This window comes from Podarcis erhardii, assembly GCF_964252035.2.
Source record: "Podarcis erhardii genome assembly, chromosome: 6".
Classification (NCBI taxonomy): domain Eukaryota; kingdom Metazoa; phylum Chordata; class Lepidosauria; order Squamata; family Lacertidae; genus Podarcis; species Podarcis erhardii.
This window is the reverse complement of record NC_138510.1, coordinates 6,616,127-6,628,602: the sequence shown is the minus strand read 5'-3', so window position 1 is coordinate 6,628,602 and position 12,476 is coordinate 6,616,127. Positions and strand designations below refer to the sequence as shown.

Below are 12,476 nucleotides of genomic sequence, written 5' to 3'. Positions count from 1 at the left end.
GGTTTTCCGTTTTGGAGGCGCTTCACAAAACGAATTTCCCTATGGGCTTGCTTCGCAAGACGAAAATGTCTTGCGAGTTCCTGTGGTTTTTTCCCCTTTCCCCCCCTTTTCCTAAACCGCTAAGCCGCTTATCAGCTGATCCGCTGGTAAGCCGCAAAAACAGCTGATCAGCTAAAAGCCGCTAAACCGCTAATAGCGCTAATCCGCTAAGCTGCCAATGGGCTTGCTTCGCAAGACGAAAAAACCGCTATACGAAGAGCCTCACGGAACGGATTAATTTTGTCTTGCGAGGCACCACTGTAAACTGGTTTAAGAATGGTTTTGGTTTAAGAACGGACTTCCGGAACGGATTAAGTTCGTAAACCGAGGTACCACTGTATTTCCAATGTTTTTGAAAATGTGAAGCTTTGAAGGCTAACATCCCCAGCAGAAACCATCCAATATTAGTTCTTTCTCCAAGCTGCTCATATGAATGCAAGAAGAGCCTTCTGGATCAGGCCAATGGCCTGTCCAGCATCCCATTCTCGCAGGGGCCAACCAAGTGTTCGTGAGAAGCTTGCAAACAAGACCTGAGCACAAGAGCACTCGTTCCATTTGCGATTCCCAGTAAGAATCTACTGCCTCTGGAAGTGGGGGCAGCCATTGACGCTCAAACTGCTCCAAGCTCATTGGATTCACAGTTGTTGCTATTCATTAATTTTGTTGTTGTTGTTTAGTCGTGTCTGCCTCTTCGTGACCCCATGGACCAGAGCACGCCAGGCACTCCTGTCTTCCACTGCCTCCCGCACTTTGGTCAAACTCATGCTGGTAGCTTTGAGAACACTGTCCAACCATCTCGTCCTCTGTCATCCCCTTCTCCTTGTGCCCTCCATCTTTCCCAACATCAGGTTCTTTTCCAGGGAGTCTTCTCTTCTCATGAGGTGGCCAAAGTCTTGGAGCCTCAGCTTCAGGATCTGTCCTTCCAGTGAGCACTCAGGGCTGATTTCCTTCAGAATGGAGAGGTTTGATCTTCTTGAAGTCCACGGGACTCTCAAGAGTCTCTTCCAGCACCAGAAATCAAAAGCATCAATTCTTCAGCGATTAGCCTTCTTTATGGTCCAGCTCTCACTTCCATACATCACTACTGGGAAAACCATAGCTTTGACTATTAATTTATTAATTTATATACTGCTTATTTGCCTGGGTGTCTCCTAAGCAGTTTACAAGTATGTATAAAGTCAAGAACAGACTTAGCTCTTCCTGTGCTTCATGTGACCACCCAGCTAAGCCCAAGGAACTAGATGGCTGGCATGTGAAATCATAGAATTCTAAAGGAACCCCTAGGTTCATCTAGTCCAACCTCCTTCAATGCAGGAATCTCAACTCAAGCATCCATGACAGATGGCCACCCAAACTCTGCTTAAAAACTTCCAAGGAATAAGAGTCCACAACTTCCCAAGGGAGTCCGTTCCACGGTCGTATTGCCCGGAAATGGATGCCCCACCCAAATCTCTTCTGTCAGTGCCCCCTATCACTGTTAGAATTCCTGCTCCATGACTGCAGTCATGGGATTGTTGTCTATCACATGATGGTGTATGTTTTGACTCCACAGAGTGGGAAGTGACGGAGACAGGATGTTTGTGTTGCTGTGTTCCATGAAGTGGGACTATTGTCCTTTGTTCTTTCTCTCTTTGCTGTCTGATGCTAGAGAGAGAGGGAGCCATGTTGCAGTGCTCCGTGTGTGTTTATATGTAAGTAAAGTAGATTAGCCAAAATGCTGAGTTCTGTCATGCGAGATGCGCAAACTCAGCAGATCCCTAAGTGTGCCGGTGTCAGTGGGCATCGGTCGCTGTCATGTTTGGGCTGAAGAAAGATTATGAAACTCCCGAACGATCGACCAGGAAGGAGGGAACATGCCAGTCGGGCATGTGTCTCTGCCAGGGTCCTACTCGAGTGTAGGCTGAGCTCCTGACAATCACATCCCCTTCTCTCAATGGGTGGCAACCCCTCTCCCCATCTTAGCACAAACCTCCCCCTCTACACTGTACCCCCCCCCCCCATGAATGGTGGTGGAACGGCCACAGTTGCTGTCCACAGAGCGAAAGAGAAAGATTGCTCTTTCTATCTTACCGGTCTGTTTTGTACATTTTTTTGGTCTTGATGCACGGTATTTATGGGTTCCCTTGTAAACTGCCTTGTGGGGGGATTGTACCCTAAAAGTCAGGATACATGACCACATTGAATAGATTACTAAAACCCCAGAATTACCCTTCCACCCCCATTCTCCGCAGCCCTGTATCCCTCCCTCACAGGCAGTGAGAGGCCGAATTGCAAATACGTCCCTGTCTAGCAAGCATCTCAACAACACAATCGAGCCATACACTGGGAAATGGACCATTTCTTTGTTGTTGTTTAGTCGTTTAGTCGTGTCCGCCTCTTCATGACCCCCTGGACCAGAGCACGCTAGGCCCTCCTGTCTTCCACTGCCTCCCGCAGTTTGGTCAAACTCATGCTGGTAGCTTCAAGAACACTGTCCAACCATCTCATCCTCTGTCGTCCCCTTCTCCTTGTGCTCTCCATCTTTCCCAATGTCAGGGTCTTTTCCAGGGAGTCTTCTCTTCTCATGAGGTGGCCAAAGTCTTGGAGCCTCAGCTTCAGGATCTGTCCTTCCAGTGAGCACTCAGGGCTGATTTCCTTCAGAATGGATAGGTTTGATCTTCTTGCAGTCCATGGGACTCTCAAGAGTCTCTTCCAGCACCAGAATTCAAAAGCATCAATTCTTCGGCAATCAGCCTTCTTTATGGTCCAGCTCTCACTTCCATACATCACTACTGGGAAAACCATAGCTTTAACTATACGGACCTTTGTTGACAAGGTGATGTCTCTGCTTTTTAAGATGCTGTCTAGGTTTGTTGGACCATTTCTAAGACAGCAATATTGGGGTGCTGCTCCATGCCCTGCTGTATACCTGAGGTCTCTAACACGGTGTCTTCACCAGTAGGGCATCTGCCTCGCGTAAAGAAAGCCCCAGGTTCACTCCAGGTGGGACTGGGAATGTCTGTTTGCTGACGCCTTGGAGAGCCACTGCTCTCCGTGTTGGCAATACTGAGCCAAATGGGCCAATGAATCTGACTCAATATCAGGCGATTTTCTCTCTTCCCCTTCCATGACCTCCTCCAAGGGCTCCTATTCTTCCTAGTTTAAAACAAAAGAAAATGAAGGGTGGTGGTGTTCTTTTCCTTGGGAGAGAATTCCCTGATTTTTCATTTTTTTTGGTGGGGGGAGAATCCTGATTTTGGATCCATTTGTTTGGGGAGCTGTAGGTGGTCTCCCCCCCCCAGTTTTTTTTATTAGTTTTCCAAATTTATGACATATAAATTCCACAAACATGAAAAGAAAACATTAAAAAACAAACAAACAAACAAACATTTATCCTAACTGTAATAATTCCACTTTTGTTAACATTGTTGAGTGACTTCCTTGAGTCCCCCTGGCTGAGTTTCCATCTAAATCATTGTACAGTGGTACCTTGGGTTAAGTACTTAATTCGTTCCGGAGGTCTGTACTTAACTTGAAACTGTTCTTAACCTGAAGCACCACTTTAGCTAATGGGGCCTCCTGCTGCCACTGCGCCGCCGGAGCCCGATTTCTGTTCTCATTCTGAAGCAAAGTTCTTAACCTGAAGCACTATTTCTGGATTAGCGGAGTCTGTAACCTAAGGCGTATGTAACCTGAAGCATATGTAACCCGAGGTACCACTATAGCAGTTTTCCAAAACTATTTTTACATAGAATTTGCTTGGTTGATTAACATCTTTCTTTCTTTTCATTTTAACAACATAGTATTCTAAAACATCACATATTTAAATCCTAGGTCTATCTGATACTCGCAAATAATTCTATTTAAATTATCTTAACATATTTAGCTAAATAGTCTTTGAATTTCTTCCATGGGAGCTGTAGATGTTTTGCCCTTTTTTGGAGTAGGGCTTGAACATGGGCCCGTTTCTCTTCTGTGAAGCGGGCATTTCCTGCTGCCCACAGCATTTTCTTAATCCCTGCTACTTCACCCTCTTGTTGCAGGCGGTATTTTGATATCCTAGGACCAAGGAGGAGACAATGAAATATATATATATCTAAGGTGAAGAACCCCATTTCCATGACGAACAGAGCCCGTGACAGAATAAAAACCCGGAGGAGAAAAGTGGAAACTGGTACCGGGGAGGGTGGGGAGACGGCTAGCGCATTGCAGCCTTGAGCATTTCCCGTAATTGGATTCTTAAGTAGCCGAGTTGCAGACGCCTGGGATGGTTTTACCCAGCAATGCCACAGACACTTTGCTCTGAGGTGGAAGAAGATGCCAAGTGACAGCCCAGCTCAAGCAGCGAGGTGGTACCAGTTGCATAATAGTGAAGTGGCAGGGAGGGGAAGCGTTCGGAAAAGGACAGAGGGCTGCCGTGTGGGATTGTGGAAAGGGAACAGTGGCTCTGAAATGGCTGGCTCAGGGTTTGGCGGCAGGAGGGCAGGTCAGCGGCCCCAGTGGTTGGCAGCTGGCTGCTTGGGGGCCATATATACCTGTGGCCTGAATCTTCTTAAAGCAATTAAATACAATCATACATCTTGTTACGTTCGGTTCAGGTTACGTCTTTTCAGGTTGCGTCCTGCGGCGAACCGGAAGTAACGGAATGGGTTACTTCTAGGGTTCACTGCTCACGCATGTGCAGATGCTAAAAATGACATCATGCGCATGCGCAGAAGCGGTGAATCGCGAGCCGCAGACACACAGACGTGGGTTGCGTTCTGCTCATGATGCGAACGGGGCTCCGGAATGGATCCCATTTGCAACCAGAGGTAACACTGTACAGTGGAACCTTGGTTGTTGAACATAATCCGTTCCGGAAGACCATTTGGCCTCCGAAACGTTTTGACAACCGAAAAGCAATGGATGGTCGGCAAATTCCATTGAGAAAATGGAGAAACACACCTCGGAAGTTGTTCCACTTCCGAGGCGCGTTCGAAAACGGAAGCGTTCACTTCCGGGTTCTCGGCATTCAGGTTCTGAATCGTTCGGCTTCAGAGACGCTCGAAAACCGAGGTTCAACTGTAGTAGTTGAAAAGTGGTAGAGGAACTTCTGTATTTTTGTGTCACCAATCATAGTAATAGTTCATTCTTGTTTTTATCTTGTATTTTGCAGGGGTTTTCTTGTGTTTTTAAGTTGCGAACCGCCCTAAGATCTACAGATGAAGGGCGGGATACAACTTCAATAAATAAATTCAATAAATAAATAGTACCAGGCCAGGCCAGCCAAAGCCACAACATTGACAAAGGGACTCCATTGGCTTTATTGCCGCCATCTTGGGCCAGTGTTGCTGAGGGAACAGGACTTCAAGACGACGCCCTGACTGGCGGGCTGTGGTCCAAGGCCATTTTTGCTGGATACAAGCGAGGTCCTTGAAACCAGAAAGAGCACATAGCTCTCCTCAAAACAGAGGGGGTTTATTCCTGTACTGAGACAGAATTCTGTTGGGGCAAGAAATGAGCCTATGTGTACAAAGCAAAAACAAAAGACTGCGACTCCTGGTGACAAACCCAACAGAACTGGAGTAATCTGCGGGAAGCAGCAACATGGTACAAGCAAAGTTCTGCTCCAGCGTACCTGCCAAAGCCATTGGACACAGGATCTGAGTGATTCTGCATCCACCTAGAGTTGAAATTTAGAGTGAAAATAAAATTACAACTGCATTGGTGAGCTTCCTCTTACACATTCTACCTGTGTAAACCACTGAGCCTCTTGGGCTTGCCGACTGGAAGGTCGGCAGTTTGAATTCCTGCGATGGGTGTTGCTCGGTCCCTCCTCCTTCCAACCTAGCAGTCTGATAGCACACCAGTGCAAATAGATAAATAGGTACCACTGTGGCGGGAAGGTAAATGGTGTTTTTTGTGCGCTCTGGCACTCGTCACAGTGTCCCATTGCTCCAAAAGCGGTTTAGTCATGCTGGCGGCCACATGACCCAGAAAGCTGTCTGAGGACAAATGCCGGCTCCCTCGGCCTGAAAGCGAGATGAGTGCCACACCCCCATAGTCACCTTAACCGTCCAGGCTTTAACTTTACATATTGTACCTTCACAGATACAGGATTGCAGGTCTGGGAAGGGGCACGGGGTTTCATCCAGACTGACCAGCCCCCAAAATCATAATATTATCCTTCTGCAGTTTTCCTGGCCGCTGCCAGGAACCATCATTTGTGCAGCTGCTGGGGTGTTGAGGGTCCCAAACACCACTGACTTGTGACAGCCTTCAGGAAACTCGCTAATGCTTCTCGTCTCTTCCCCCTCTTCCTCAACCCCACCAGGTCCGGACCTACGATCACTACGGCATCTACCACACCAGCCCAACGCTCGGGAGCCTGACCAAGCCAGTGGTGCTTTGGACGCAGCAGGATGTGTGCAAGTGGCTCAAAAAGCACTGCCCACACAATTATCTCATCTATGTGGAGGCCTTTTCCCATCACGCCATCACAGGTAATTGAGCCTCTCCAGGTTCCCCCAAAAGAGGAGACTCCCCGGAAGAAAGGGGTGCTCTGTAACGCATGGCAGTTGGGCTTTGTTGTCAGGATAACAACCACAGAAAAAGTGCTGAGGCACGAGATTGTAGCAACCATTCGTTGACAAGGAGGGGAAGTTTGGAATAAAGCAGGCTTCCTCAACCTCAACCCTCCAGATGTTTTTGACCTACAACTCCCATGATCCCTAGCTAGCAGGACCAGTGGTCAGGGATAATGGGAATTGTAGTCTTGAAACATCTGGAGGGCCGAGGTTGAGGAAGCCTGGAATAAAGCAAGATGAAATATCATGGCAAAGTTGCAAATAATAATAATAATATAATAATAGTTTATTATTTGTACCCCGCCCATCTGGCTGGGCTTACCCAGCCACTCTGGGCGGCTTCCAACAAAGATCAAAAATACATTAAAATGTCACACATTAAAAGCTTCCCTGAACAGGGCTGCCTTCAGATGCGTTCTAAATGTCAGGTAGTTGTTTACCTCTTTGACTTCTGATGGGAAGGCATTCCACAGGGCGGGCGCCACTACTGAGAAGGCCCTCTGCCTTGTTCCCTGTAGCTTTGCTTCTCACAGTGAGAGAACTGCCAGAAGGCCCTCGGTGCTGGACCTCAGCATCCGGGCAGAACGATGGGGGTGGAGATGCTCCTTCAGGTTTGCTGGACCAAGGCCGTTTAGGGCTTTAAAGGTCAGCACCAACACTTTGAATTGTGCTCGGAAACGTACTGGGAGCCAATGTAGGGCTTTCAGTCTGCAAAATGCAGATTTTAGCAAGGCTCGTGAGGAACTACACACACAGTGGTTTTCAACCAGTGTGCCATGGCACCTTGGGGTGCCTTGAATGGTGGCCAGGGTGCCGTGGGCAACACTGGCCTCTGTCCATCTTTCCTTCCCTCCCTCCTCTGATCCCCTCTCGCATCTCTGCCTCCCAAAGCCTTGCACAGCTGTTTGTTGCAGCAGCCCTGGCTTCAAACTCTCCAGGCGAATGCTGCCTCTGGGGCTGGACAGGGGTGCTTCCCAGGCCCCTGTGGGGCACTGTGAGAAGGCACCTCTTTGGGGCAGGCGGGGCAGGTCAGAGACCAGGGAGTGGCAGCTGCCAGGAGGACTCCCAAGGAGAGGGGAGAAGAGAGGAGGCTAAGGGAACCCTCCACAAGGGAGGGTGTTCGAAAAAGAGTGAGGGGCTGCCAGCTCTGCAGGCAAGGGGGGACATAGCTGGGTTCCTGAGCCCCACAGGGGTGCCGCAGAAAGAACGTAGTTGGTCAAGGGACCCGCGGACCCAAAAAGGTTGAAAACCTAGCAGAAAAATAAGAAGAATTGTATTGAGGGGTGCTTTATGCAGCTGGGAACAAGGCATGCTTCTAGATAATACGACACAATAATCTTTATTGTCGTTGTCCCATACAGAACAACGAAATTGAAAAATCTACATCAGACATTCAAAAACCAACAAGCCTGCTATCCCAGCTATCCCAGCCTGGTTAGCCCCCTAAAAACTCTGATACCCCATTTTAAAATACAATATACTCCCATAGAGACTCCTTACAATGCGTTTAAAACCAAAAGCGCATTTGGGTAGAAACTGTTTCTCAGGCAGCTAGTATTAGTCTTTATAACCTTCTTTATAACCTTCTTCCAGAAGGCAGAAGCTGAAAGAGATCATATCCAGGGTGTGCACTATCCTGCGCTATCTCTGCCGCTTTCTTATGGCACCTGGAAGCATAGATTTGATCCAAGGTGGGAAGAGTGCACCCAATTATTCTCTCCACAGTCTTTACAACCCTAGACAGCACTGGTTTTTCCCTGACTGTGCAGCTCCCAAACCACACACACAGACCATAAGTTAATACACTCTCCACAGTACAATGGTAAAATGCCATCAACAGGTCCTTTGAGATATTGTTTTTCCAGAGGATTCTCAGAAAATATAATATAATGCTGTGGCACTAAGTTTTTAGGAGAGTGGTCGTATTACAATCTGGCATGCTTCGGCAAACAGTGGATGGATGAGTTGGGGAGCAGCCGATGGGAAGCTCAGGACGGTGGGGGTTTGTGCCTATTTTCTCTGGCTTTGGCACTGTCTAAAGGTTATTGGATTCTCTGTTCAGAACTTAGCATTTTCATGCCCTTGCCTAGAGGATCGCTGCTTTTGTCACATATGTACAGGCGAGCAACAGAGCCGGCGCAGCCAGTGGGCAGAGGGAGGCAACCGCTTTTGGCGGCAGAAGCTGAGGGGTGGCAGCAGCACTGCTTCGTTGACTGTTCCCTTTTGTTGGTGGGCAGAAGCAGGAGTGCCCTGCCCCAGCCAGCAGCCCTCAGGTGTGCTGAGGGATGCTACTGTCCTGTTGCCAGCATGGAAGTTTGAGTCAGCTCTCGGCCCAGTCACCTTCTGAACGTGAAAGTGGAGTAGGGGAGCCATCTTGTTGTCTGTTGCCTCAGGTGGCAAAAGGTTTTGGGCCGGGTCTGCCAGGCAGCATTAATTGCTTCTTGTGTAGGTACTTGCGGCAGCCTTTCAGCATGACATCCTTTCTGGGTTTTCCAGGCTGACAGAAAATAGTAGATCCAGGGCGGCTTGATCTGGAGAACAAAAGGATCTTTGCAGAAGAACATGAAGCAGACAAGCAAGCGAAGTTGCTGGATTAATATTTTACAAGCAAGAGAGAAAGTAGCCCGAGCCAATGATTACTGCGCAGACACTGTCTGGGGTGTGTGTTTGTGTGTGTTTGTTTGGAACCAAAAAAAGGCAGACAGATCAAACTGCCTGTGTTTCCTCCTCGCCCCAACCTTTGCTTAGAAGAGGGTAACGTATCTGTGTCCTGATTTGGGAGGCAGAGAGGAAGAAAGAGAAGAGAAAGGGAGCAACTTTGTGGTGTTTTCTCCCTGGGAGTCACAAAGGCTGTTCCCTCAGCCTCGCGTGCCTTGGAGGGTTTGGTGAAACACTAATGGAACGGCTCGCTCAAGCCCCTGCGTTGGAAATAAAGGAAGCATTAGCAATTGTACCCGCAGGAGTGGTGGGCTGAGCGAGTTATAACATCCCTCCGTTCACAAAGCCTGGATGGCAGGAGAGATGGCTGATGGGAAACTCTTGCATTCTAGGGAGGGTGCACCAATCTGTTCCTCCAGTGCACACAGAGGAGCCTTTGAAATAAAATGTGTTTTGATGCAGGAGGTAGATTGGAGAAACAGAGAGAAACCCCGTTGCAGGAAAGAAATACCTTCCAGGCTGCATGATTTGTAGAGTCGGGGCAGCACAGCATCATTTTACGGCAGGCTTCATTTTATTCATTGCACTTACGTCGCACCTTTCCTCAAGGCGAGTTGCTCAAGGCAATCCTCCGCCTCCCTGTTTTATCTCCACAACAGCCCTGCGAGGCGGGTTAGAGTGACAGCGGCTGGCCCAACGTCACCTGGTGCACTTTGCGGCTTAGCGGGGATTTGAACCCAGGTCCTGGTCCAGCACGTGAACCACTACACCCCCCTGGTCACACTTTGAGGGCCTGGGGTTTTGTTCCTTGTTGTTAGTGAGTTGGTGGGGGGAGGAATCGGGATCAGGACTGTGGGGCATGGGGAGGGGGGAGTTGAGTCCTTTGCCCCCTCGCTGTAGCCCAAAATGAACGCTGACTCCTTGAAGCCTCTGTCACAGCAGTCTCACAGCAGGGCAAGGATTTCTGAAAGGGCCACAGGGTGGGGAGGAAAGGGTTAAAACCCCTCATGTGCACACAGACACACACATGTATCTGACAAGCTGCCGTCTGAAACGCCCAGGTACATGAATTGTATATTTGACCTGTTTTACACTGTAGAAAAAACAACACAAAATTATGGGACAAGTCTGGGAACAATAGGGCATGTCATTTGAAAGGGTTAAACTTACATTTTGCAAATTTCTTTAGTGAGGGGTCTTAAAAATGTGTTTTTGGGGGTGAGAAATACAAATCTGCCATCATTTTTGTGATTGACATTTCGCTTGGTAAGATGAAGAAACCGCCTTTGGAAGATGAAGAAACCGCCTTTGGAAAACCAAAGAACTTCGATTTTACCTTATGAAAATGGCAGGTACAGTGGTACCTCGGGTTACATATGCTTCAGGTTACATACACTTCAGGTTACATACTCTTCAGGTTACAGACTCCGCTAACCCAGAAATAGTACCTCGGGTTAAGAACTTTGCTTCCGGATGAGAACAGAAATCTTGCTCCGGCAGCGCGGCAGCAGCAGCAGGTGGCCCCATTAGCTAAAGTGGTGCTTCAGGTTAAGAACAGTTTCAGGTAAAGTACGGACCTCCGGAATGAATTAAGTATGTAACCAGAGGTACCACTGTAATGCTTTATAAAATACAGAGTATGGCTGCAGGTTCTTGACAATGATTTCTAATGATTTCTGTGCCACGTTGCACACATTTTACTTACCGAGCAAAGCTAAACAATATTGATCTAACCAAAATACCTGTTGAGTTCCCAGGTCATGTTACAACATTTTAGTGCTCCCGCATTTTTGGAAGTTGAAAGGTTCAACACCCCGAATGTGGAACGGTCTGTCTATGCCTGGGCTGTCACCACTTCAGGCTACAAGGGGGAGCTGGACTGGATTGCTCCCTACTCCCAAAAAATAAAACCCCTCTGCACAGAAGCCTGGTGTCAGGAAGAACACCCACCCACTCGCCCCCCCCCCCCGAGCTCTTATCTGGCCCTTTCTCCCTCCTCCTCCTCCTCATCATTCTGCTTTCTTCCTGGCAGGTCGGGCGTTGCTGCGGCTGAACGCGGAGAAGTTGCAGCGCATGGGGATAATCCACGAGTCTCAGCGGCAGGAAGTCCTCCAACAGGTGCTGCAACTGCAGGTGCGCGAGGAAGTCCGCAACCTACAGCTCCTCAGTCAAGGTACGGTGGCCGGGGGGGCCGGATTTCCCCAAATCACTCCTGATTGCCTGCATTTGAGTGGCCTGCTGCGTTGGTCAGCCTAAAGACGAGTAACCTCTGAAGGTTACTTCTTGTTACTCCCGGCTAGGTCTGTCTGTCTTGCCACTGGTAAAGGACAGGGGTGGGGAGGGCGGATTCTGATAAAAGGAAGCAGAAAGAGATATGGATTCTACTTCTCCACCTGCAAAGCCTGGGACTTGTGGGGTGAAGCTTTGAGATCCGGGGCACTTTCGGACTGTTGCTGGTTTTGGGTGGGATTCAGTTTGAGCTGGGCCTCTTGCACAACAAACCTCTTTGCCCCTCAAACTGGACTTTTTGCAATAAGGGAACCTGCCAGCAAATTGCACTGGGGAAATGTGGGGTAGCGAACAACTGCCAGGCACAACATCGTTTAACCTCCCTGCCAACAAATTAGGATGAATGCTGACTTCTTCCGACCTCCCGGCAAGCTTCTGTGCCAACAGATCAGGGTGAATCTTGCCTGGAAGTGACATTTGCATCTCAGCCAACCTTTTAAAGAGCGTTTTAACAGGATGTTGTGGGTGCTTCAATGCACAGCAGTTTGCTGTGGACTTGGGTGCTGCTTATTCCTGCAGTCTTATTGCAAGTTCCACATGTCGTAGTATTATATATATTTTTAAAAACCTTTCCCATAGTACCCCATCCCTGCACCTTCCCATTTGCCATTTCCAAAGGTGCTGTGGCATCTTTTGACTTTTACTTATTGGATTTTCTGCGGAAATAGAAAATCCGTTTTAAGTTGGAAGCTACCGTATTTTTCGCTCCACAAGACACACTTTTTTCCTCCTAAAAAGTAAGGGGAAATGTCTGTGCGTCTTATGGAGCAACTGTGTGGTTGATCGCTGGCTCCCTTTCCAGCCCCGGACCCTTGCCCAGGCCTCCATTGTTGAATGTTCTGCAGACGGAGGCTGTTTGTTTCCCCAGCGACATGTGACTGGCTGATTAGATTATCTGTCAGGAAACTGTAGAAATGGCTCCCTTTCCTTTCCTAAAGAAGCTGC

The 12,476-nt window shown here is 48.5% G+C and overlaps 1 protein-coding gene across 2 annotated transcripts in view; it reads left to right on the top strand.

Annotated features, from left to right (window-relative positions):
• SAMD10 (sterile alpha motif domain containing 10) overlaps positions 1–12,476 on the top strand; it is a 56,783-nt gene that overhangs the window by 42,718 nt on the left and 1,589 nt on the right. For both annotated transcript variants that reach the window (XM_081868112.1, XM_081868113.1), the window contains exons 3-4: positions 6,332–6,500; positions 11,275–11,415. In XM_081868112.1, coding sequence (XP_081724238.1) covers positions 6,332–6,500; positions 11,275–11,415 — 310 coding nt within the window. The remainder of the gene's footprint in view (positions 1–6,331; positions 6,501–11,274; positions 11,416–12,476) is intronic.